The 26,194-nt window shown below is 46.1% G+C and overlaps 5 protein-coding genes across 5 annotated transcripts in view; 3 read left to right on the top strand and 2 right to left on the bottom strand.

Moving 5' to 3' along the window:
* Nucleotides 1-5,246, top strand: part of PER1 (period circadian regulator 1) — a 39,227-nt gene extending 33,981 nt beyond the window's left edge. Inside the window, 7 exon segments of the mRNA XM_087945777.1 lie at nt 1-330; nt 333-367; nt 1,034-1,193; nt 1,670-1,859; nt 2,097-2,247; nt 4,544-4,580; nt 4,583-5,246. Of these exon segments, the coding sequence (XP_087801903.1) occupies nt 1-330; nt 333-367; nt 1,034-1,193; nt 1,670-1,859; nt 2,097-2,247; nt 4,544-4,580; nt 4,583-4,767 (1,088 nt within the window). The 3' untranslated portion in view covers nt 4,768-5,246.
* Nucleotides 5,247-15,007: 9,761 nt separating this feature from the next.
* On the top strand, nt 15,008-15,776 carry LOC113427318 (histone H1.10-like). Its single transcript, XM_026689803.2, has one exon. The coding sequence runs from the start codon at nt 15,031-15,033 to the stop codon at nt 15,652-15,654; it is 624 nt and encodes a 207-aa protein (XP_026545588.1). The 5' UTR covers nt 15,008-15,030; the 3' UTR covers nt 15,655-15,776.
* A 718-nt stretch (nt 15,777-16,494) lies between these two features.
* Nucleotides 16,495-17,005, bottom strand: LOC113427320 (histone H3). Its single transcript, XM_026689806.2, has one exon. The coding sequence runs from the start codon at nt 16,992-16,994 to the stop codon at nt 16,584-16,586; it is 411 nt and encodes a 136-aa protein (XP_026545591.1). The 5' UTR covers nt 16,995-17,005; the 3' UTR covers nt 16,495-16,583.
* Nucleotides 17,006-17,307: 302 nt separating this feature from the next.
* On the top strand, nt 17,308-25,911 carry LOC113427316 (histone H4). Its single transcript, XM_087947742.1, has 2 exons — nt 17,308-17,772; nt 25,272-25,911. Exon 1 carries the CDS (start codon nt 17,343-17,345, stop codon nt 17,652-17,654), a length of 312 nt encoding a protein of 103 aa, XP_087803868.1. The 5' UTR covers nt 17,308-17,342; the 3' UTR covers nt 17,655-17,772; nt 25,272-25,911.
* Nucleotides 21,717-22,211, bottom strand: LOC113427314 (histone H2A.J). The gene has a single exon (XM_026689800.2). The coding sequence runs from the start codon at nt 22,194-22,196 to the stop codon at nt 21,807-21,809; it is 390 nt and encodes a 129-aa protein (XP_026545585.1). The 5' UTR covers nt 22,197-22,211; the 3' UTR covers nt 21,717-21,806.
* Nucleotides 25,912-26,194: the final 283 nt, after the last annotated feature.

Below are 26,194 nucleotides of genomic sequence, written 5' to 3'. Positions count from 1 at the left end.
AGATGAACAACCCCCTCCCCCAGGCATACTTTCCTGGGAGTCCCGTTTTCCCCTTCGGGCCTCCGCCGCCGGTTGGCGGCACGCTGGCTCCTGGGCCCGAAGCCGTCCTGCAGGTCCCCTCCCGCTCTTCCACCCCGCACTCGATGAGCCAGCCCGAGCGGGCCGAATCCCCCCTCTTCGAGTCGCGCTGCAGCTCCCCCTTGCAGCTGGACCTGCTCCAGATGGAAGAGCTGCCCAAGCTGAGTGACCGCCAAGAAGCCGCCCTGAGCGGTCAAGCGGGACCAGCCGGCACCTCAGCAGATTGGGTTGGAGTGTCCGGCGGGCAGGGCCTGGGAATGAACTCGGCCCGCCAAAGGAAGCCTGCATGGTAAGCGGCCCCTGGGCTAAAGGGCTCTCTGGACAGAGTCCTCCTCCTGGGAATGAGTTCAGATTTTTGATCACCCGGAGGGAAGGCAGCAATTGGCAGCTGTAGGGTGTCCTGTCCTTCCTTCGGCGACCAAGATGCCTCCAATCCTTGGACAGGGGTGTCAGACCCGATTTCATTGAGGGCCGCGTTAGGGTTGCGTTTGGCCTCGCGGGGTGGGCGTGGCCAGCTCGACATTCACCCACGACATCCTCTTGCAGCCCTCTGCCAGCCGAAACGGAACTTGAAACGGAGCTTGGAGAGGCCCCCCGGGCTCCTTTTTCACTGGCAGAGGCACTGCGGCCGGTCCTTGTGGTTTCCAGAGCGGCCTGAGAGCCAGATCTAAGCCCTCAAAACGGACCGGATCCAGCCCGCGGCCCTTGAATTTGACACCTTTGTTCTTGGAGTTGCATCGTTCAAATCCAGGACTTAACCTTGTGAGGTTCTTCACAGGAGAGTTTTCCTCCGATGTGAGCTGGACAAGGAGATCGAGGTTGCGATGAGAGCCGCAGGGAAGGGGGTACAGCAGCCATAGGAACAGGGGCGACATCGGGGTTTGCTAGAGAGGAGCTTGTTCTTGGAGCGGATACTCCTTCCTGGTCCTAACCTTGGGCCATCATCCCCTTCCAGGTGGAAGCTCATGATTCCTCCAACAACGACGCTTTGTCCAGCTCCAGTGACCTCTTGGATCTCCTCCTTCAAGAAGATTCGCGCTCCGGCACGGGGTCAGCCGCCTCGGGCTCCATGGCCTCGGGCTCCAACGGGGAGAGCACGTCTGCCAGCGGGACCAGTAAGTCTAGCAACTGGGTTTCATGGGAGAGGATCTGGGTAGGTGGCCGACACTTTGTTATCAGTTATTAGCACAGGGGTCGGCAACTTTAAACACTCAAAAGAGCCACAAAGGTCCTAACTGGAACCCCGCTCCCTCCCGTTCAATCCTGGAGCCGACGGGAAATCTGGTTCCCTCACCATAGAGTCTCCTAGCCCGGCGTCCCTTTTCCTCTACTTGTCCTAACTGAAACCCCTAGTTGCAGAACCGACTGGCGACAGGGAGCCACACAGATGGATGAAAGAGCCACATGCGGCTCCAGAGCCACAGGTTGCCGACCCTTGCCCTAGCAGGAAAGCCATGAAGATCATGGCTTTGTGGTCGCTTTCGGGAGATTTTCACCAGCAGTTCCTCGCTTACTGGATGCCTTTGTCCAGTTCACGGTACGGGGAGGACTTTCCTGCATCCAACCAGCTTCCTCTTTTCCTCTCCCGCAGCCAGCAGCAAGAGTAGCAACACCAGCAAATACTTCGGCAGCATTGACTCGTCCGAGAATGATTTACGGGCCAAGAAGCGATCCGCACAGGATAACGAACACTTCATGAAATACGTCCTCCAGGATCCCATCTGGTTGCTGATGGCCAACACCGACGATAAGGTCATGATGACCTATCAGCTGCCCACCAGGTGAGTCCTTTCCCACGTCGGGATTTTGGACCCGCTCGATTCTCCTGGGATCGAGGTTTTTAGGATTCCCCAAGAGAGAAGAAAACCAACACTGCTTTTCTCGTTATCGTTAAGGGGATGCTGGGATGCTGGGCTTTAATTTTGGTCGGAGTTTGGGGAACGAATGCCACGGGGCCGCTTCTGGCCCCATAAGAGAGAGAGATTGACTGGCATTTCTGACCCACTTGTCTTCTTCAGGGACATGGAGACTGTCCTGCAAGACGATCGCGAGAAACTGAAGCAGCTGCAGAAGCAACAGCCCAGATTCACAGAAGAGCAGAAGAAGGAGCTGGCCGAGGTCCATTCCTGGGTCCAGAAGGGGATCTTGCCCAGAGCCATTAACATCACGGTGAGGAGGCCACTGGCGGCGCCCGGGGGGGGGAGAGGGAGGGAGGGAGGGATGTCGAGAGCAACAAGGGGCCACCGGAAAAACAACCGCAGGGTTGGAAAAGGGACCTTGAAGGCCTTCTAGTCCAACCCCCTGTTTGAGCAGGGGATTCTATACCAGGCGTGTCAAACTGGATTTCTTTGAGGGCCGGATCGGTATTGTAGTTCTCAGCGGATGGACGGTGGCAGGGTGTGTGTGTTAGGGCAGGGCGGATGCCTCCTGTTTCATCCTGCGGGCCAAAACGGGGCATGGGGAAATCTGCACAGCCTCCCCCCCCCTGCGCCTCGTGGCCTCCCGCAGCACACTGCCGGCCGAAAATGGACTACGTGGCCCGTTTTGGGTCCATTTTTAGGCCCGTTTTTGGCTGTTTTCGGCCTACTTTCGGTCCATTTTTTCGGCCCATTATCAGCTTGTTTTTGGTCTGTTTTTCAGTTCATTTTCAACCTGTTTTTGCCTAGTTTCAGCCAGCAGAGTGCTGCGGGAGGCCATGGAGGGTGAAAATGAGGCGTGTGTGTGCACGTAGCCTGTTTTAGCCGCCAGAGGCACTGCGGGCCAGTCCTTTGATAGTTTTAGGCCGGCCCCATGGACCGGATTTAAGCACCTCGCAGGGCAGGTCCGTCCCTCAGGCCTTGAGTTTGACACCCTGTTCTATTCCATTCCTGACAAAGGGCTGTCCAGACATCTCTTTAAAAACCTTCAACGATGGAGCTGCTCCACTGGTTATTTGTTCTCACTGTTAGGAAGCTTCTAAGTTGTTTTTCTCTTTGGTTAGTTTCCACCCATTGCTTCTTGTCCTGCCTTCAGGGGCTTTGGAGAACAGGTGGACCACCCCCTCTTCTTTGGGGCAGCCCCTCCAAATAATTCGAAGACTGCAACATGTCACCCCTGGTCCTTCTTTTCATTAAACTAGACATACCCAGTTCCAGCAAATGCTCTTCCTATGTTTTAGCCTCCAATCCCCTAATCATCTTTGTTTCTCTTCTCTGCACCCTTTCCAGAGTCTCAGAATCTATTTTTATATCTTGGAGAATCGCCCCTGCCTGTCCTTTAGTGCAGTGATCCCCAACCTTTTGACGCCGCTGCCCGGTACCGGCATCAGCTGGCGCCGCCATCTTTTTGATGAAAACGTGCCCGGTGACTCACCGAAGCACGTTTTCATCAAAAAGATGGCGGCGCTTGCGTTCGATGAGCTTTTCCGGGTAGAAATGGCTTTCTACCCGGAAAAGCTCACGAAGCATGCGCGCCATCTTTTTGTTGAAAACATGCTTCCGGTGAGCTTTCTACCCGAAAAGCTCACCGGAAGCACTTTTTCATGAAAAAGATGGCGGCGCCAGCAAGCCGCGCCTGGTAGGAGTTGTCCCGCGGACCGGTACCGGTCCACGGACCGGTGGTTGGGGACCCCTGCTTTAGTGCACAAGTGTTCATTTACTTTCATTTTTCTCATTGTTAGCCCTTACTCCAAGCAAAGAGATTTATTTGCTTGGAGTAAGGGGGCGACGTTTCTCCCACTGTCTGTTTATGAGTCTTTAGGGACATAATCCGTAGCCTTCCATTTATGACTGTAATTGACCCCCGAATTTCCACTGCTAAGTGAGACAGTTAAGCGAGTTTGGCCTCATTTTACGACCTTTCTTACTGCCGTTAGTAAGTGGATCCCTGCATCCCTCACCCATTCGTTAAGGGAATCCGGATTCCCCCGTTGGCTTTGCTTGTCCGAAGGTCGCAAAAAAAGGATCGCATGACTCGGGCACGACGAACCAGTTGCCGAGCATCTGAATTTTGATCTCGTGACCAAAAGGGGATGCCACAAGGGTCGTTAAGTGTGAAATATGGTCCTTTTTTTCAGTGCCGTTGTAACTTTGGTTACCAAATGAACGGTTGTAAGTCAATGACTCCTGTTGAACAGGGTTGTCAAACTCAAGGCCTGCGGGCCGGATCCAGCCTGCGATGTGGTGAGATCCGGCCTGCGTGGCCATCTTGGAAACAGCAAAGTGACGCAGGCCGGCCTCTTACCGTTTCCAAGATGGCCGCACGTACCGGCCTTTCAGGTGTGATCACCTACGTGTCAAGCTGGCCACTCCCATTCGGCCACCCTGGCCACGCCCCTCTCGTGCCCCCACCCCCGGAGGACAACCACAATGCCCTCAATGAAATCGAGTTTGACCACCCTTGCTGTAGAATATGGGCTGCCCCATTTGGAGAGGACCGTGAGGTAAACCCACCCTAAACTTATCAATGTCTTCCTTTCCCGCTTCAGGCTTGCGTCGAGTGCGAGAGTAACGCGGCCTCGCGGGCTGCCCCCTTTACGACGTGGAGATCCAGGATATGGACCTGAACGGCATGTTGGAGCCGATGGAGGAGGGTACTGGGGCACAGGTGGTCTTGTTGCCTTCCTTACCGCTGGAAATGGCCATGGAGGATGAGGAGGCCGGAGAGAGTCGGGACCAGCTGCGCCGGGCAGAAGCTCAACAGACCAGCTAAACCCTGGATGGGATTTCAAATCACCTCAGACGGCGCTCGGACAAGGAGCCAAGCTGCTGAGCAGCAGGACTCGGATACCAAGGCAGCTGGCGGGCGTCGTCCCCATGCAAGGCCTTGTGTCGGCCTTGTTTAACCAGGAACTTCCGGACTGGCAGGTCTCCAGGCAGGGGTACACCCCTCCCCTCGCTTTTCGCTGATGCCTTCCTCTCCTTTGACGGGACCTGGCCGCTTTAATCCTCATGGCGTTCTCGACGGCGTTGTGGACTTCCGAGAGCCCGGGCGTTTTGGAGGTGGCAGGGGTGTGGGGTAGGGATTGGGTGAGCAGGGTGAGTTTTTATGTATTTTTTTTGACAATTTTGTCATTGGTTTTACTGGTGTTTTTTTTTAAAATTGATCTGCAGCCGTGTCCCAGAAAGGGGCCGGTGCGCAGCGCTAAAAATAGTGGTGATGATAATTAAAAAAATTTTTTTGAAAAATTGAATTGCAGACCAAGATGTTCGCGCACCCCTTTTGTGTCCCTTTGCCGTAACTTGAGATCTGAGATGCGCTTGGGGGAGGGAGTGTTTTCCTCCCGAAGAGCTTTTCTTGGAGGGGGGTCCTTGATGCTTTCTGAGCTTGGCAGCTTCCTGGCAGACGTTTCGTGACCCAACTAGGTAACGTCATCAGTGCTAGAAGGGAGTTTGCTCTCTATGTAGAAGCGGCCTGCCCAGTCCATGGGAGTGTTGTTTTCCTCTTGTTGGTTCCTTGATTGGGCTTTTGTTTACTGTGGATTATTGTCTGAGTTGGTGGTGGCAAACCACTTGTATATAAACAGCAAACTCCACTCCATTCTGGCACCAATGATACTGCCTAGTTCAGTGATCCCCAACCTTTTTACGCCAGGCCCGGCACGGATCAGCTGGCGCCGCCATTTTTTTGATGAAAAGTGCTTCCGGTGACCTCACCGGAAGCACTTTTTCATCAAAAAGATGCGGCGCTATGCTCGGTGAGCTTTTCCGGGTAGAAATGGCTTTCTACCCGGAAAAGCTCACCGAAGCGCTGGCGCTTCTTTTGATGAAAACGTGCTTCCGGTGAGCTTTCTACCCGGAAAAGCTCACCGGAAGCACTTTTTCATCAAAAAGATGGCGGCGCCCAGCAAGCCAGCGGCCTGGTAGGAGTTGTTCCGCGGACCGGTACCAGTCTGCGGACTGGTGGTTGGGGACCCCTGGCCTAGTTGGATCATGAAACGTCTGCAAGAAAACCACCAAACTCAGATCACCAAGTACCCCACCACCGTCCTCTTCCTCCTCTTCTTCAAACCTCCTTCCCTTCCAGCACTGATGATATTACCTAGTTTAGTGGTTCCCAAAGTGGGTCGTACCGCACCCTGGGGGGGCAGTGGGATGCCTTAGGGGGGCACTAAGAGGCAAGGGGGCTGGCAGGGGGGTGCTAAGAGGTGGCAGGGGGGTGTTCAAGTACCGACCTTGCAGGTTCACCCATTGACTAGCACCGCTCCGGAGCCGGCGCCTCCAATGCGGAAGCAGTGGCATGTTATGTGCTGCCACAGCTGCGTTCTACGCGGTGCCCCCCCTGCCACCTCTTAACGGCCTTAAGGGGGCCGGCAGAGGGGCGCTAAGAGGTGGCAGCGGTGCATTCGAGGCGCCGGCTGGCCCTGCAGGTTCACCCATTGAGGCTCCGGCTCCGGAATGGATGTTTCCCGACGTGCCTGCGGGGGCGGCGCTTCAAATACAGCAGCGTCGGCACGGCTTTGCTCTGCTTTTCCAACGCTACACTGCTGCCTGCCCTGGGCTTCCTCAACCCTGCCCTGTACTGGTTCTAGGAAGCAGGGAACAGCACCGCCCTCTACGACGTGAGTGCCCCGTGTGTGTGTGTGTGTGTGTGTGTGTGTGTGCTTGGGAAGCTGATCCCTGGTGGGAGGGGCAGCCTGTGAACTTGGAAACTGCAAAGAGGGGTGGGCTTGGTTGAGAGGGATCCTGGATATTGGGCGCGTGGTCAAAGCCTTCCTACCTATCTACCAATCTATCCATCCATCCATCCAAAAGATCTTTCTGTCTGTCTACCTACCTACCTATCCATCCGTACATACATACATCAAGCTAGCTAGCTACCTACCTACCTATCCATCCATCCATCCAGCCAAAAGGTCTGTCTGTCTCTTCCTGCCTGCTTGCCTGCCTACCTACCTACCTATCAATATATCTATCTACCTACCTACCTATCTGTCTCTGCCTCTGTCTCTATCCATCTATCCATCCATGTTTGAGGCGCCAGCTCCACAGGCACATGAAGAAAGTTGAGCAAAGCCAGTCTGGGAGGGAGGGAGGGAGTGTGTGTGTGTGTGTGTGTGTGTGTGAGAGAGAGAGAGAGAGAGAGAGAGAGAGAGAGCTGATGCATCAGATTGAAATGAGGCCTAGTTTAGACTGAGGCCCTTTTCCACATTGAAACACCTTTGCCAGCATCTTTGCCAGCACATTGAAACATCTTTGGCTTCTGTTAAAGGTTTTGTGGACGAAACATGGTCAAGACTATCAGGAAGCTCTCACATTTTGTTGAGGCTTTAAACTGGATCCATTGGACCAGACCTCCACCCTAAAAAATGAATTTTCCCTAATGTATTACAGTGGCAATTCTGAAGAAGGCAAAACCAAAATGTATTGGTAAAGTACTAGGACAACACACACACACACACACACACACAGACCCTTCTAACCCTACTGGAGCAGGTGATTGGACTAGAATAGATATCTCATTATCTTTCTCCTCCCTCCCTCCCTCATTTATTTTTCTTTCTGTCCCTTTCCTTCCATCCCCCCCTTTGTCCCTTTTTCTTTCTTTCCCTTTTCTCTTTCTTTTCTTCCTTCTCTCTTTCTCTTTTCTCTCTCTCTCTTTCCCTCTCTCAGGCTCACCCCATTGACTTGGTGCACTGCTCCGCTTGGACTTTCTTGGGCAGGTCCCTCCAGTGAAGCGGGCTCAATGGGGTGGACCTGCGGGGCCGGCACTGAGAACGTGGCAGTGGCAGAGCGTTTGAAAAGTAGAGCAAAGCCGGAGGTCAGTAATATTTGCTGCAAAGAATCACAAAAGCTTCTGGGCTGTGCACAAGAAGGGACACCCATGTCAATGCAATACAGCAACATAAAATAAAGAGATACAAATAAAACAAATCAAGAATAGGCAAAGCATCTCTGATTAGATTCTATTCACTACTAGAATCTAATCAGAGATGCTTTGCCGATTCTAGTCCAGTGACCTGCTCCAGCAGGGTTAAAAGGGAGTGTGTGTGTATGTGTGTGCATGGCTGTCAAAACTCCAGAAACAGGTCAAGTAGCTCACAGGTCATAAATTAGAACACTTGCTAAACAACCGGCCATTAAGTGAGGACCACTTGTATTTCGTTTGCCAGTCACCTGGCCACTCCCACCCAGTCACATGCCCACGAAACCACACCTACCCAGTCATGTGACCACAAAGCCACGCCCAGCCAGCCACGTGACCAGCAAGCCATGCCCATCCAGTCACGTTACCAGCAAGCCACACCCTCAAATTAGGCCACACCCACAGAAATTTGAATCCCATCCCTGAGCGGGGGGTACCGAGGATGAGTTCGTAGCACCAAGGGGACGGTGGACTGAAAAAGTTTGGGAACCACTGGCCTAGTTAGATCACGAAGCGTCTGCAAGAAAACCACCAAGCTCAGGGGCCAGCAAGGACCGCACAGTCCTCTTTGTAAACCCCCTTCTCTAGTAGAACTGATGATATTGCCTAGCTGGGTAATGAAACGTCTGCAAGAAAACAACCGATCTCAGAGACCACTATGGACAACCGCATTGCAACCCTGAGCTATAAATATTCTCCCATCTAGTTTATTTTTGCCTAACAAATCAACTTTACTATTTTTCCTCCCCCAGCTCCTCCGCTCATGTATGACTGCTGTTGATCTATGTCGTACATTCCTGTTGCAAATGCTTTTCCTAACTTAGAAGCGACATTTTTCAGATCTAGTCATCTTTTTCTTAAAAACAGAACTGGGGACCCAAAGTGCCAAAGAGAAATCTTTCCCTGGGGCGGGTGGGGTGGGGGGAGATTCCTTGGTTAGAGCTCCTCTGAATTCCCTCTCCCTTGTTCTACCTCTCCCCTGCTCTGCCCAGCTGGACTTTGCCCTTCCCCAGTTTCCTCCACGGCCAATGGAGCCACACTTCCACTCCCTGTCAGCTGTCTGACTTCTTCCTCAGATTCAGACTCTTGACAGGGGCATGACAGCAGGGGTCAGCAACCTTAAACACTCAAAGAGCCATTTGAATCCATTTCCCAAATAAAAGAAAACACCAGGAGCCAGAAAACCTACAGGGGTGGGTGGGATGGTGGTGGGGAGGTGGGGTGAAAAGCTCCATAAATTGTGTGCTGGAGGGGTGTTGCAAATTGGCGGTTGTGACATTTTGAGCAATGGAGCCGCAGCAGTGGGATGAAAGAGCCACATGTGGCTCTAGAGCCGCAGGTTGCCGACTCCTGTCACTAGGGAAAATAAATTATTTTTTTCCTTGAGCTGTGGGTGTCACGGTGAGGATGATGAAGTAGCTGGCTGAGCTTCAGACTTGCAAATCACCAACTTTTAACAAACTTTTTTTTTTTAAAACACCGCTTGCAAATGTACGATCGAATCTCAATGCCGGTTGAGGAACGATCGCACTCCTACACTTCCTCCAAAATAACATTCATTTATCAGCTGCTGGGTTTTGTCACTTTCTTTGGGAGGGAGCATTGACATGTAGCGCTTCGCTTAACGACGGTTCGCTTGAAGGACGGTTCGCAGTTAGGATGGAGGGACTCATGAAAGGGTGCTCAATGGCCTGTAAAATCACTTCTGACCTTTGTAAAATAATGTTCGGTCTTCATCCTGTGACCGCATTTCTGGTGATTGCCAACTGGCTCTCACACTTACGATAATTTAAGATGTTTTTTGGTGTTTTCCAGAAAACAGAAAAAAACAAAAAACCCACCCATTGGATATGCTGGATTTGCTTAAAAATCATGTGATTCACTTAATGACCGTAATGGCTTCCTTGACGACCATCTTAAAAACAGTTGTAAAAACAAGTCGGCTTACTTAGGGACCTATTTAACGCCTTCCACCTGGCTGGCTTACGACCAAAATTCCATGTCCAGTGATGGTCATAAATGAAAACTATCTGCAAATTTGGCATGTAATACCCAAAGTGGAGGGATGCCCATAAACTTCACTTTCAGCTCATGCATTTTATTTTTAAAGCTGACTTTTCATAATTTGGAGCATTTTATTTTGAATTTATTTTAATTTTTACTCCTTTCTCTTTTTTCCCTCTCATCTCTCTTTTTTAATCTCTTTCATCTCTTTCTCACCTCTGTGTCTCTCATCTCTCTCCTCTTTCTCTGTCTCTGTCTTTCTCCTCTCTCTCCTCTCCCTCTTTCTCCTCTATCTCTCCTTTCTGTCTCTCCTCCCTTTCTCTTTGTCTCTTTCCTCTTTCTCTGTGTCTCCTCTCCTGTCTCTCCTCTTTCTCATCTCCTCTTTCTGTCTCTCTCATCTCTCTCCTCTTTCTCTGTCTCTGTCTTTCTCCTCTCTCTCCTCTCCCTCTTTCTCCTCTATCTCTCCTTTCTGTCTCTCCTCCCTTTCTCTTTGTCTCTTTCCTCTCTTTCTCTGTCTCTCCTCTCCTGTCTCTCCTGTTTCTCATCTCCTCTTTCTCTGTCTCTCTCATCTCTCTCCTCTTTCTCTGTCTCTGTCTTTCTCCTCTCTCTTTCTCCTTTCTGTCTCTCCTCCCTTTCTCTTTCTGTTCTTTCCTCTTTCTCTGTGTCTCCTCTCCTGTCTCTCCTCTTTCTCATCTCTTTCTGTCTCTCTCCTCTTTCTCCTCTTACTCTGTCTCTGTCTTTCTCCTCTCTCTATCTCTCCTTTCTGTCTCTCCTCCCTTTCTCTTTCTGTCTCTTTCCTCTCTTTCTCTGTGTCTCCTCTCCTGTCTCTCCTCTCTCTCTCTCTCTCCTCTGTCTGTCTGTCCCTCACACCTCTCTCTCTGTCTCTCTGTCTCTCTTTCTCTCCTTCTCTCTCTCTGTCTCTCTCCTTTCTCTGTCTCTGTCTGTCTGTCTGTCTGTCTGTCTGTCTGTCTGTCTGTCTGTCTCTTTCTCCTTCTCTCATAAGCCACCATGCCTCCCCCCACCCCAATTCTCATTTTTGGATCAAGATGGAAAATAAATATGGATAGTCTTCCACTCACGACCACAACTGATCCCCAAATCTCTGCTGCTAAGCGAGACGTTTATTAAGTGAGCTTGGTTCCATTTTACATCATTTCTTGCCATGGTTGTTAAGTAAATCCCTGCCGTTGATAGTTACCTGGTTGTTAAGTGAATCTGGCTTCCTCGTGGACTTCCCCTGTCAGAAGTTCGTAAAATTGACACACACCTGGGGACCCTGCGACCGTCATAAATACGAGTCCATTGGCAAGTGTCTGAGTTTGGATCATGTGACACTCCCCCAGGAAATGCTGCGACGGTCGCCAGTGTGAAAAACAGGCCGTAAGTTGAATTTTTCAACTCTGAATGGGCACCAAACTCATGGCTGTAAATCGAGGACGAACTGTGGCAGCCTCGGATCTTCATTTTTGCAACCGGTTGAAAATGTCTCTTTCGCCCCCAGCCGTCTAGTTAAAGGGGAGAAGAAATACCTCAGGCCACCATGTTTTGCAGGATAATGGGGGGTGGGCGACAAGGGTGTGTGAGGCAAAACTGGTTTTGCTACATTTTCCTCCGTGGATCAAACTCTTTATTTTATTTTTGTATAAAACCACAAGTTTGTTTTCTTCATTTCTCTGTTGTGGAGGGAGTGTGTGTTGGTGTGTGTGTGTGTGTGTGTGTGTTTGCGAATGTGCAGGAACCAGGTTGGATCTTGTGGTGCAATTTCTGTGAAACGGATTCTGTCACCCAATAAATGAAGTTTTGATTTTTTTTTCTTTCTCTGGCATATTTTTGGGGAGTGGCGGGGGGGAAGTGACAGCTGGATCCTACCAGTTTGATCCAAGAATATTCCATTTGCTTCAAGACGATTATTATCCTAGTCTGCTTTTCCAGTGCAACAGAATTGGAAGGGACCTTGGAGGTCTTCTAGTCCACCCCCCTGCTCAAATCCTCGATTTACATAATTTGAGCCTGATATTTCGGTTGCTGAGCAAGTCAGATCTGAAGTCAATTTTGCTCCATTTTATGACTTTTTTTCTCCTTCCTTCCTTCCTTCCTTCCTTCCTTCCTTCCTTCCTCCTCCTTCTTCTTCCGCTTCCTCTCTCTGTCTCTCTCTCCCCCCCCAAAAGGTGTCTTTTTTTTTCAAGAGGAAACTTCTGTTTTTTTCCCCTCTGAAGACGTTTCTCTTCTCGTCCAAGAAGCTTCTTCAGCTCTGACTGGAGGACCGGGAACAGAAGGATTTATATATCCTATCATTTATCCACTATCCTATCAGAGCAGAATAAGCTCCTTGGATGAGAAGAGAAAAAAACAAGAAAGCCCAGTTTACTCTTGGAAAAAAAAAAAAGCACTTTTGGGATATTATATCGAAGGATGGCAAGAGTCTGAAAATTGGCCTGTCAAAACTGGGTTTGACAGGGAAATTGGGAGGGAGGGACGGAGTCCAAAACTACCTTAAAATGGTGAACAAAAATTGAGCAGGAAGTTTAAATTTTATACCTCACTAGAATGAGGGATTAGAAGAAGGGATAACGATGGAGAAATTCTAAGGCAAATGATTTTAGGAAGGCAATGAATACAGGTAGTCCTCGACTTAGGACCACAAGTTTCTGCTGCTAAGCGAGACATTTGTTAAGTGAGTTTTGACCGATGTTACAATCCTTTTTGTCATAGCTGTTAAGTGGATCATTGAAGGCATTAAGTGAGCAACACAGTGGTTAAATGAATTTGGCTCCCCCGTGGACTTTGCCAGGTCGCAAAAGGGGCTCAGGACACTGCAACCGTCGTAAATATGAGTCGGTTGCCAAGGGTCTGAAGTTTGATCATGTGACCATGGGATCAGGGGTGGGATTCAAATTCCTTAACAACCGGTTCTATGGGTGTGGCTTGCTGACTGGACGTGGCTTGGTGGTCACGTGACTGGCTGGGTGTGGCTTGTATGTAAATATTGTATGTCAACTTGTATGCAAACTCATAAAATTTGCTAGCACACAAACTCACGAAATTAACTCACAACACACCATGTATGTAAATATTGAATTTTTTTATTTAAAAAAAGAGCAACTTTTACCCAAAAGCAGGCAAAGCAGGCAGGCAGATTAAGTTGCTCGCAGAATCACTGGAGACGGTATCCTGCGATCCCAAATAAAGAATGATCGATCGGTAGGAAAACGGGATGGGGAATTTTCCTGCAGAATTTTGTGGGGATTTTCCCAGGGTCTCTGGTCTGCGGAATTTAAAATTACAAGTTTGGTGGTCCCTGAAGTCCAAAAAGTTGGTGACCCCTGGTATAAAGCCCTCCGTGGCTATGGCACTAAGTTTGTCTCCAGAAGTTGTGAATTCTGCAAAACTAAAAGTTTTTAAGAAGAGATTAGACAGCCATTTGTCTGAAATGGTGTAGGGTTTCCTCCCTGAGCAGGGGATTGGACTAGATGACCTCCAAGGTCCCTTTCAACTCTGCTATTATTCTATATTTCTGTTCTATAATCTATTCTATATTCTATTCTAATTGTTCTATATTCTATTCTAACTCAATTCTAATTCCATTCCTATTCTATTCCTATTCCATTCTATTCTATTTTTTATTCTATTCTATATTCTGTTCTACATTCATTTCTTTTTTAAAATATTTTTTTATTGTTTACAACTATAAGTATCAAACACTATGCAACCATTTTGGCATTACTCTGCCATACATACAAAAATATTACCAAACCATTAACATTCATATTATTGATACAGTATTTATATTCTACATCTATTCATCCTAGTTATTTTTGTTCCAACTTTCTCTTCTTTTTTGCAACCAGTGATAAAACTTATTCCAAATATCATAATATTCTGATTTCCCCTTATTTTTCAGTTCTAGTCTATCAGATTCTGCACAAGCCATTATTTTCCTTATTATTTCTCTTTCTGGTGGTATATTTTCATTTGTCCAGTATTGTGCATATACCAATCTCGCCACCATAATACATGTATTATTAGATATGTTATACCTTTGCTGTAGCTTTCTGCCATTATTCCTAAGAGAAATAGTTCTGGCTTAAATTGAATATGTTCTCCCACCATTTGCTCCACCCATGTCTGTATCAGTCGCCAATATTTCCTTGCGTTCTATATTCATTTCTGTTCTATATTCTGTTCTATTCTATATCCTATTCTAATTCCATTCCATTCTATTCCTAATCTAGTGAGCAGTGCAAAGCGGGTTTAGCTAGGTTTCTTTTTCAAAATTATATCTTTTCCCCTTTCTTTGCTGCGCATAACACTTTTTTTTTGTTCCCTTCCTGCTATGAAGTAATATTATGTATGGATTATTATACAGAGATATCTAAAGGTATTTTAAATCTAGGTTACTGAGTTTCCGGAAAAAAAATATACATATAAATCAGACTGCTTAAAAAAAAAAATCAAATCACCCCCCTAATTTTTTTCACTCTTCAGTTGTCCCCGGCCTTAATTACAACCCAATTCCCCAACTTTTTTGCGTCTGTCATTTTCAAGCCCCCACCTAAAATGAACGTCTTATCCGCGGTAGGCTATTCGATGTGTTACTTAGCTGGATTAAAGAAGCGATTGCGGGGAAATCATCAGCCGAGATCCTTGCCTGGCAGGCGGGTCAAGATACAGACCCGCCAGGGAGCTGTTTCCAAGGGTTTACACGGGGATTTCCTAAGAGACCCCTTCAGCATCTTCGGACAAAGCCACAAGTTTACACATGTCAAGGCAGAAAAAGCCGGGAGAAGATGTGCTCCCCACCTTCTCCCCTCAATTTCTATGCTGCCCCAGCCAAGGGAGGCTGGGAGCCCGAAACAAGACATCCTCCCCTCTCGATCCCGCTGGGAAGGGAAGGGATCCACCCGAGGGATTGTTATTAATCGGCTATTTTGTGCAGATTCAGAAACACAAAAATTGCAACGATCAAGAACAGAGTTGGACCAGCAAAGCACCGTGCTGGCAACGGACCAATCAGCGCTCAGCTCCTCTCCTATAAATACCAGCGCCCGCCGCGCCTCCGGCCAATTTAAGGGTCGGCGTTGGAGTAGTGAAGTATTGTGGTTAAGGATGGCAGAAGTCGCACCGGCAGCGCCCGTGGCGGCGGCTCCAGCTTCGAAGGCGACAGCAGCGGCGGCGAGGAGAGCGGCGGGCGCTGCGAAGGCGCGGAAGCCGGCCGGCCCCAGTGTGACGGAGCTGCTGATGCAGGCAGTGGCGGCGTCCAAGGAGCGTGGCGGCATCTCCTTGGCAGCGCTGAAGAAGTCCTTGGCGGCTTCGGGCTACGATGTGGAGAAGAATAACAGCCGCATCAAGTTGGGCCTGAAGAGCCTGGTGACCAAGGGGACGCTGCTCCAGACGAAGGGCACGGGCGCCTCGGGCTCCTTCAAGCTCAACAAGAAGCAGGCCGACGCCAAGGACAAGGCGGCCCGCAAAAAGCAGCAGCCGGCGGGAACCAAGAGCGCCAGGAAGCCCACCGGTGCCACCAAGAAGGCGAAAAAGGCTGCCGGGGCGAAGAAACCCGCCAAGAAGGTGGTCAAGAGAGCCCCCAAGGCTGTCAAGAAGCCCAAAGCAGCGGCAGCTAAAGCTAAAAAAGCGGTCAAAAGCCCTGCTAAGGCCAGGGCGGCGAAGCCGAAAGCGAAGCCCAAGACTCCCAAAGCGAAAGTGGCGAAGCCCAAGAAAGCCGTGAAGAAGTGAGTTGTTGCTCACGTGTGCGAGTCTCATTGCTTGCAAAAACCCCAAAGGCTCTTTTAAGAGCCACTCACAAAAACGTTAAAAGGTGCTGTTTTCCACTAAAAACAATAGCAATCTACCTTGCAGGGCTGCTGTTTGGAAGGGAAGGGCCGCGGCCGCCATTTTAATCTCTGGGTAAATAAGAGCTGTTTAATTCGGGCAAAAGCAAAAAGCATTTACGAAAACGTTTTAACACTTACCAAAACCTGGATCACTTTGAGCCGATAATTCTCGGCCTAACTCCCATTATAAAGAAAAATAAAAGGTGGTATATGAATACATTGGAGAGTGTGGAGTATTTTACTAACGATTCACATACGTCAGAAAACGATCAAACTAGACAGTTGAATAAATTCAAAATGTATCGGTTACATTTCTCCTTCCTGGGTTTTAATCTTGCAACTTTGCAAATGAGAGGCCTTTTAAGAATATGTTTAGTTGCTGAAAAGGCTACTTTTGCATATTTTTAAAAAGTGGAATTTGGCTAAAAAGAAAATGTCATTTCTTCATTTTCAGAGGCAGGGATGCCTTGCTAACAAGCCTAAAAAAGCCGAACCAGCAATAAAATACATTTTGTCTTTTGGGGAATCGTCATATTTAATATATTTTATTGAGTGCTGCTAATGTAGTTAAAATGTTAATTCATATTGCTACGTAAAGTGTCCAAATTTAGTTCAACCTATACTTAATTATGACTCTAATCTTCAATTTTAAGTGGACCGAAATTACTGGCAATCTGCTGCCAATTCAGTCTCTCGAATGTTTATATATATGTAATTTGGACTATAATTGTAAATAAAGAGTATGCGTGACCAGCACTTTATGTGGAGAATTTGGTGGCTCTTAAAAGAGCCTTTGGGTTTCTGAAACAGCGGCGTTGTCTGGAGTACTTTTTACGCCCGCTCTCCACGGATGCGGCGGGCCAGCTGGATGTCCTTGGGCATGATGGTGACGCGCTTGGCGTGGATGGCGCACAGGTTGGTGTCCTCGAAGAGCCCCACCAGGTAAGCCTCGCTCGCCTCTTGCAGAGCCATGACGGCCGAGCTCTGGAAGCGCAGGTCGGTCTTGAAGTCCTGCGCGATCTCGCGCACCAGCCGCTGGAAGGGCAGTTTGCGGATCAGCAGCTCCGTCGACTTCTGGTAGCGGCGGATCTCCCTCAGGGCGACGGTGCCGGGGCGGTAGCGGTGAGGCTTCTTCACGCCGCCGGTGGCTGGAGCGCTCTTCCGCGCCGCCTTGGTGGCCAGCTGCTTGCGAGGCGCTTTCCCGCCGGTGGACTTGCGAGCGGTCTGCTTAGTACGAGCCATCTTCGAAACCACAACAGAAGCAATAAACTGTGGCGTTCCGCTTCAGGGTATTTATAGGCAGTTCACAGAGCCTGATTGGCTGAAGCATAAAAAAACATCCGTTAGCACGTTTGAATTTCGAGGGCTGAGCTGCAATTGGCTGGAGGAGCGGTCAGGTTAAACTTCTGTTAGATTCGGCTTTGATTGAGCTATTTCAAACAAGTTGCATTTGATTGGACAATGGTGACATAACCTGAGAGGCGAACGAAAGTGCTTAGTAGCTAAGTTTTCTTTCTGGTCGGCCCTTCTTCTTTATAAGCCATCCTTAAGCAGACCCTCGAGGTTAATTTTTGCTGTTTGTTGTTGAGGATGTCTGGTCGCGGGAAAGGCGGAAAAGGCTTGGGAAAAGGGGGAGCGAAAAGACATCGGAAGGTGCTCCGGGATAACATCCAAGGCATCACGAAGCCAGCTATCCGCCGTTTGGCTCGCCGCGGTGGCGTGAAGCGAATTTCTGGCTTGATCTACGAAGAGACGCGTGGAGTGTTGAAGGTTTTCCTGGAAAACGTGATCCGCGATGCTGTGACTTACACCGAGCATGCTAAGAGGAAGACAGTGACAGCCATGGACGTGGTGTACGCGCTGAAGCGCCAAGGTCGCACTTTGTACGGCTTTGGAGGCTAATTTCTAGACAAAAAGAACAACGGCCCTTTTAAGGGCCACCCACAATTCCTGAAAAAGAGTTGTAGCATATAAAAACCTTTATTAGGTAATTTTTGTCTCATGGGAATACGATGCTTATGTAAGTAAAGTTTATACTCTTCCCTCGGATCTTTTTTTCTACAGTTTTGTCTGGAATTTGTAGGCTTTGTTGACATTTTATAACTAAATGTTTTTCTAGGAGAAAAACAGTCCAGATGTATTTTGAAAAAGCGCCCTTGCTATAACTAGCATTTTTATATATTGAGTGCTATACTAGCATTTTTAACCTGACAGCCTTGAGAGCCTTTTCATGGTAACAGCTTTTTATTTAGATTTTTTATTTAGTGGCTTACGATAAACTAAAGCCTTAAAAATACATTAAATTTTCAGTTAAAAATCTAAATTTAAACCAAAATGCCCGTCACCTTGGTGGGCAGAGTCCCTTGATAGCCATAGGATGACATAACACCTTTAATACGCGTGAATTTATTATGTGTATTGTGAAAATCCTTGGAACACACAGGTTTTAACACAAACCGTGCCAGCAAAGAGTTAATACTGTATAACTCAATACATTTATGGAATGTTACCTACAGCTGTGTGAAAAAGTCCTGCACGTTTTCAGTTTTAAGCTGTATTTACATGTTTAATCAATTTTCACTCGTAGAAACCATGCAAAATAAGTACCTTGAGGAAAATTTCTGTAGTTGGATTGAGATGCATAATTTTTATTAATATAACCAGTCTTTTTAATGTTTTGAGTGAGTTTATGTGCTAAAACAAGCACAACTTGCATTTTCGACAATGTTAGGATCAAAAGTAGCCAATCAGCAGCAAACTTTGACTGACCAATGAAAATGCACAGAGGCTAAATCTATGAGCCAATCAATGTTGTCATACTCTGACTAGGCATGAAAAGCATCCAGAAATTTAGCTCTGGCTGCAGGCAAGAATGAAGGCCTTTGCTTTTACCAGTGCTGAGCAGCAGCATCACATCATTGTGCTTCATGAAGAGGGTTACTCCTGTACAGAAATAGCCAAGAGAGTGAAATGCCATCGCACCACAGTGAGCAGAGTGGTTGAAAAATACCAAATAACTGGTTCAGTTGATGACAGGCTCTGCTCTGGAAGACCAAGAAAGTTGACAAAATGGCAAGATTGGGCTCTGCAATGCATTACAATGGCTGACAGGAAGCTCACCTCAACTCAGATTACAAGAATTTGGGGTGAAACGTGATGTAAAAGTGTGCACAAGCACAGTGCATAGCAGACTGCTTGCCAGAGGCCTCAAAGGCTGCAGGGCTTAAAATAAACCTTTGCTCACAGACGCTCACCGCTCTTGTCGACATGCGTGGGCCAATAAGTATACCAAGTGGACCAATGAACAGCGGGCCAAGATCATCTTCAGTGACAAGATCAATTTCTACTTGACTGGGAATCAGTGCAATAAGTAGGTCAGAAGATTTCCAGCTGAAGAATTTAGGCCATGCTGTCTGAATCTTATCTGAAGCATCCATTGCATGTGAAGATCTGGGGCTGCTTCTGGTATTGGTCAGATACAAATTGCGCAGGGAATCATGAATTCCAAGCAGTATGTTGAAATCCTGGAAAAGACCATGCTTCCTTCAGCTCAGCAACTTGGAAAGTCTGGAATACTCCACCTGACTCTGGTTTCTTCCCCAAACCCCAAAAACTTTAACCTTAGACTGTCTACTATTGACCTCACCCCTTTCCTAAGAGGTCTGTAGGGGGCGTGCATAAGCGCACCAATGTGCCTACCGTCTCTGTCCTATTGTTTCTTTTATTTTTCTTATATTTTTCTTATATGTACCCATTTCATGTATTCATAACTATGTATACACTTATACTTATTATCTTGTAAACAATTGACAAATAAATACATAAGTAGGGAATGACTTTTACTTCCAGGAAGACAAGGCTCCTTGTCATCTAGCCAAGTCTGTCCAGCAGAGGATGAAGAAGCATGGTGTTCGACTCCTGGATTGGCCAGCTCAGAGACCAGATTTGAACCCCATTGAGAACTTGTGGGCCAAGATTGTTTACAAAATAAGCAAGAAGCATCCGAAGACCAAGCAGGAGCTGATTGAGTCCATTATTGCAGCCTGGCACCACACTGTCACCAAAGATCATGTGCAAAGGCTTATATAGTCTATGCCGAAGCAATGCTGCCTGGTGATAAGCAATAAGGGCTGGCCAATTTCATATTAGTAACCATGTTTGGTTACCTAAACGGTCCTTTTCAGGGCCACTCACAACTCCTGAAAAAGAGTTGTAGTATATAAAAACTTACTAGATAATTTTTACCTCATGGGAATAACTCAATATTTGGTAAAAAGCTACGTGGTCGAGTAATGGCTATGTAAGTAAGGTTTATATTCTCTCCTTGGATCTTTTTTCTAGAGACTTGTCTGGAATTTGTAGGCTTTAACATTTTATAGCTAAATGGTGATTCTTCAATCTAGAAGAAAAACAATCCAGATGTATTTTGAAAAAACACCCTTGCTATAACTATAGCATTTTTATATTATTTATTTATTTATTTTATTTATTTATTTGATTTGCCAATTGTTTACAAGATAATAAGTATAAGTGTATACATAGTTGTGAATACATGAAATGGGTATATATAAGAAAAATAAAAGAATAAGAGAAACAATAGGACAGGGACGGTAGGCACGTTGGTGCGCTTATGCATGCCCCCTACAGACCTCTTAGGAAAGGGGTGAGGTCAATAGTAGACAGTCTAAGGTTAAAGTTTTTGGGCTTTGGGGAAGAAACTACAGAGTCGGGTAGAGTATTCCAGACATTGACCACTCTATTGCTGAAGTCGTATTTCATGCAATCAAGTTTGGTGCGGTTAACCTTGAGTTTGTATCTATTGTGTGCTCTTGTGTTGTTATGGTTGAAGCTGAAGTATTCATTGACAGTTAGGATTTGAGTGCTATAATACTAGCATTTTTAACCTGACAGCGTTGAGAGCCTTTTCATGGTAACAGCTTTTTAAATTGTTTATTTAGTGGCTTATGATAAAAAAAACAAACTAACTGAAAATCCTTGGAACTAACTAACTAACTGAAAATCCTTGGAACACACAGGTTTTAACACAAACCCAGCCAGCAAAGAGTTAATACTGTATAACTCAATACATTTATGGAATGTTACCTACAATCAAATATTTTCTATTATTTGAGACTCACATGTAGTTATATAATAGTAGCATTTTTAACCTGACAGCGTTGAGAGCCTTTTCATGGTAACAGCTTTTTAAATTTTTTATTTAGTGGCTTACGATAAAAAAACAAACTAACTGAAAATCCTTGGAACTAACAAACTAACTAACTGAAAATCCTTGGAACACACAGGTTTTAACACAAACCTTAAAAATACATTAAATTTTCAGTTAAAAATCTAAATTTAAACCAAGATGCCCGTCACCTTGGTGGGCAAAGAGTCCCTTGATAGCCATAGGATGACATAACACCTTTAATACGTGTGAATTTATTATGTGTATTCTGAAAATCCTTGGAACACACAGGTTTTAACACAAACCCAGCCAGCAAAGAGTTAATACTGTATAACTCAATACATTTATGGAACGTTACCTACAATCAAATATTTTCTATTATTTGAGACTCACATGTAGTTATAGAATGCCTAAGGCTAGAAGGAACCTTTGGAGGTCTTCTAGTCCAACCCTCTGCCCCAAATCCTTAATCATTTTAGGCGTGAAAGCCTCTTGCAAATTTGTCTGATCCGGGAACCAATTTATTAGCCCCCATACCAAATTTTGGGTGTCTTTTGAATTTACAGGCAGCCCCTCCGACTTCCCAACCTTTGATGGATGCACGAGTTTCCCCAATCTTTTCCATACCCCACACCCGTAGATGCTTGTGATATTTACAGAATATGCATAATTTTGAAACTTCTAAACCCAACATTTTCACATCCCATGGAATATCATCTCACATCACCACCCCCAATTGCTTCACCCCATATTTCTCTAACGAGCTAATAATAGAAGACTTGAGAGAAAAAGATCAGCTTCTTTTGTGAGGCTGTGGGTGGCTCTTAAAAGAGCCTTTCCAACGTATTATCTGTAGCCGAGACGGGAAATTATTTCGCCTTGACTTTGTGACTCTCGGTCTTCTTGGGCAGCAAGACGGCCTGGATGTTGGGCAGGACGCCGCCCTGGGCGATAGTGACCCGGCCCAACAGCTTGTTCAGCTCCTCGTCGTTGCGGACGGCCAGCTGCAAATGACGCGGGATGATGCGCGTCTTCTTGTTGTCCCGCGCCGCGTTGCCCGCCAGCTCCAGGATCTCGGCCGTCAGGTACTCCAGCACGGCGGCCAGGTAGACCGGAGCGCCGGCGCCCACCCGCTCCGCATAGTTCCCCTTCCGAAGCAACCGATGCACGCGGCCCACCGGGAACTGCAATCCGGCGCGAGAAGAGCGAGTCTTAGCCTTCGCCCGAGTCTTGCCACCTTGCTTGCCGCGTCCAGACATGATCGTTCAACTCTTAAGCACTCAACAAAATGCTGGCAAGCAAGAGCGCCAACCCGCCTATTTATTTACTCCTCGGGTTTCCAGAGGTCCTTTTTGATTGGGTGGCGGTCGCGTGGGAGCGTTGGTCGTCCAATAAAACCGTGGTTGTTTCAGCCAATGGGAACTTGTTCAGGCGCGCGGTATGTTTTTATTCCCTCCAATCGGAAGCCTCGTTTGAGTGACTTGTCTGATAATTTTTGAGGCTGGTTTTGGGGGGTTTGGTCCAGAGAAGAAGAAAAAAAAAGAAAGGAAAGGAAAGGAAAAAAGGGAGATAGAAAGAGGGAGAGAGGGACAGAAAGAAAGAAAAAAGAGAAAGGAAGAAAAAGAAAGAAAGGGAAAAAAAAGAAGGGAGGGAGGGAAAGAAAAAGAAAGGAGAGGGAGAGAGAAAGAAAGAAAGAGAAAAAAGGAAAGAAGGGAGGGGGAGAAAAAGAAAGAAGAAAGAAAGAGAAAAAGAAGGGAGGGAGGGAACAAAGAGGGAGAGAGAAAGAAAGAAGGAAAGAAAGAAAAAGAAGGAAAGAAAGGAAAGAGGAAAGTAAACAAATAAATGAAGATCGCCTTAAAATAAATAAGCAAATAAACAAGTTTTCTGGCTGCTACTTCAATGCATTAGGGTGCTTCATTTAATGGTACTTCACTTAATTTAACTTTTAATTAACTATATTACTTTTAATTCATTTACTGGTAGTTCATTTAAGCTCAAATTAGCCTTTTAAATTGTTCTGAAAGTTACTTTCACTGGGATTAAGCATGTTGGTGAAGAGAAAAGGCATTGCCTACACTAGGAGCTGGTGCATAAAAAAAGGGTTGGAAGGAAAATCCATGTGGTACAAAGTTCCAAGCTGAGAGAAAGAGCCTGGAAACAACATGGAGGCTGATTGGAAAGAGGGTTGAACAGCATTTTGTAATTTGCAGGCTTGTTTTGTGTATTTTGTTATTTGATTTTAAGTAGTTTGTCTGGTGAAGAAGGCCGGCAATGAGTCTAAAGTCCTTGCTTCCTTGGATTTTTTCCTCTTGTTCAACAAATGTAATTAGTCCTAGAGGCTGGCTGCCTTGGGGTTTTAATGCTGTCTTGAATGGATTATCAAATCTGCATTTCTTTTTCTTTTTTTCATTTTTCATTTTATTTTAATCCAGACAATCCATCTTCCATTAAACAGTGTGTCTTCTGCAATAACAATTAACATTTACTCCTAAGGCTGATATACATAATACGTCTAATACTGTAACAATCTTCATCTTAACTTATTTCATTCTATTAATATATTTTCTATATTTTGCTCATCTACTTTTATTTCTGACTTTCATATTTACTCTTTAGCCATCGGTACAATATAATATAATATATAAGGTTTGTTCCCTTTCTTTAACTGCAAGTGTTAACCTATTCATTTCTGCACATTCTAATATTTTCCTAATCATGTTTTCATCCGTAGGGATCACTTTGCTTTTCCAATTCTGTGCAAACACAATTCTAGCTGCAGTTAATACATGAATAATCAAATATACATTTTCTTCTTCACTTTACTTATATGCATTTCTAAAGCGTGGCCTCCTCAGCTTCTACTTGGGGGCAGGGAGATGGAGTCTGCTTCCTTCCCCTAAAAAAACATGTTTCTCCATTTCTCATTTAGGGAAATATAATGTTCTACCTTTTTAATATTTCTCAAAATATTTCATTCTTTTAGGAAGGGGGGGGGCTTCCCACAAAAGCTAATACAGGTAGTCTTTGACTTACGAGCACAATTGAGCCCAAAATTAATGTTGTTAAGTGAAGCATTTGTTCAGTGAGTTTTGCCCCATTTATGACATTTCTTGTCACAGTTAAACGATGAATCATCTAGCTTTGTTATGGCCCGCTGGCAGCTAGCAGAGCTGGCAGCAGAGTTGCACAATAGTGAGGAGGTTGGGGAAGAACATGGGCCACTCCTGGAGGCTGAGGAAGGCTCGGACGAGGGCTCTGCGTCGGAGGCAGAGATGGGGCCAGGGCAGGCTGGCAGTTATCAGCTGCCTTCAGGTTCGGACAGCAGTGAGGCGGGGAAGCTTCTGGAACCGGTTCCCAGCCTGCACATCAGCGGTGTATTCAGCAGGTTGTGACCAGTTCTGGAGAACTGGTAGCGAAAATTTTGAGTAGTTCAGAGAACCGGCAGATACCACCTCTGACTGGAGATTTTAGAGTACCCTTCCCCTGCCACACCCACCAAACCCCGCCCACAGAACCGGTAGTAAAAAAAATTTGAATCCCACCATTGCTGCACATGCGCAGAGCTGCCAAAAGGAAGGCACAATTAAGAACTCAGGGTTGACGTGGGAATAAAGCCACAGGTGGACAGTGAATTGCCCCTCCCATAGGGATTAAAAGAGGAGCAAAAGGGGAGGGGGCTTTTGCAGGAAACAATTCGTTTGTTCATTGCCGCAGTGGGAAGATCTGCCTGTGCGTCTCAGGGCCTCCGTGCCGAGCCCTTCCTTGTCAGCACTGCGTTTGGAAATATTTGCTTGGCAGCTCTCCAAGCTAGATAAGGTCTGTGCTGCTCATTAAGACCCTTGAAAGGCTGTTTGCCAGGCCTTTTGGCTGAAGGTGAATGCAAGAAATTCACCTTTGTTTAATAAAAGTGGTTTTGCTGGGACAAAAATTCTGCTTAGTGCTTTTGGGGGAAGCCAAGGTCAGAACAGGCTTCCCCATTGACTATTTCTCAGACGGTTACAAAAGGAGACCACATGATCTTGGGACACAGCAACCATTATAAGTGTGAACCAGTTGCCAAACAATTTTGATCACGTGACCAGAGGGAAGCTGCAACGGTCCTAATTGTGAAAAATAGTCCTAAGCCCCTCTTTTAGGGGGCCGTTGTAACTTTGAACAGTCACTACATGAACTGTTGTAAGCCGAGGACTACCTGTAGTCCAGTAACAAATACCCCGTGGACATATTTTGGGTCAGGGCCAAAATGTGGGGTCATTGCTGAACGTATCTGGGAATATGAGCTGGATTGGCAAACTGACAAGAAGAGACTGAGGTTCATTAGTGTCTTGTTTCAGGTGACAAATCAAATGTCCTCTTGAGGAGAGCAAACTTGGAAGTGGAAAAGGGGATGGAACAGAAATTCAGCTTCTACAAATTCAGATACAATGATATTTACTTCCTGCTTCCCAGCAAAAGACGAAGAACCCCACTATGATGTACAAATTTATGTCAAACAGGGCAGAAAACACTACAATCAAGACTATACTCATTTGGGATTCTGCAAGGTGATGAGTATAGATGTATTAGAAATAACAAATTATTTGGAAAGTAGGAAAATGTAGATTATTAAAATTGAAGATCGGAACTGATACTGTTTTGTTATTGGAATACATGTTTTTTGTTACACTATATACAGAGATAAATGGAACAAATGTGAAAAAAGAGAAATTGTGATAAGTTTATTAACTATGTTTAATGAATTTATAGAATATAGTTGAAATGAATTATGACTGTTGTAATGAGATTAATATCAGTTTTTATGATGAATTGAATAGATTAATTTTTCTTTTCAAAACTATAAATATTTTTGATGTATTTGAAGGTGAAAGTACCATGCGGAATCTGACGTAAGAGGTATATATGTTTTGTAGTTGCTAGGAGATTATTGTTATTACTTTTTAAGGTGATACTTAAAAAGTTAAATGATTACTGAGATTTAAAGGGGAACTAATTAAATGATATATAAGGCTAGGGGGTGGCACACTCTAATTGGTAATTGTGGGGGAAACTTTTTTGAAATATTTGAATTGAGATGAAAGTTTTGAAATGGTGAATCAAGAATTTGCGATGAAATTGCAAACCTGACAGATGACAGTACAAAGTACAATGAATATGAAGATATGAGAATTATTTAAAGTTAAAAGAAATAGGTTAAGAAATGAATTGAAAATTTATAAAATAAGCTTGCGGAAAGTATCTGAGAAAAATAATAGAAAAT

The sequence above is a fragment of the Notechis scutatus genome, chromosome Z (genome assembly GCF_049901735.1).
Source record: "Notechis scutatus isolate UNSWTSFEM ecotype Mainland chromosome Z, rNotScu1.2, whole genome shotgun sequence".
In the NCBI taxonomy this organism is placed as follows: Eukaryota; Metazoa; Chordata; class Lepidosauria; order Squamata; family Elapidae; genus Notechis; species Notechis scutatus.
The sequence above is the reverse complement of the archived record's forward strand: the minus strand, read 5'-3'. Positions and strand labels throughout refer to the sequence as shown.

Coding starts and splice junctions, on each gene's coding strand:
- LOC113427316 (XM_087947742.1), top strand. CDS start 17,343: ATGTCTGGTCGCGGGAAAGGCGGAAAAGGCTTGGGAAAAGGGGGAGCG.
- LOC113427314 (XM_026689800.2), bottom strand. CDS start 22,196: ATGTCTGGACGCGGCAAGCAAGGTGGCAAGACTCGGGCGAAGGCTAAG.
- LOC113427320 (XM_026689806.2), bottom strand. CDS start 16,994: ATGGCTCGTACTAAGCAGACCGCTCGCAAGTCCACCGGCGGGAAAGCG.
- LOC113427318 (XM_026689803.2), top strand. CDS start 15,031: ATGGCAGAAGTCGCACCGGCAGCGCCCGTGGCGGCGGCTCCAGCTTCG.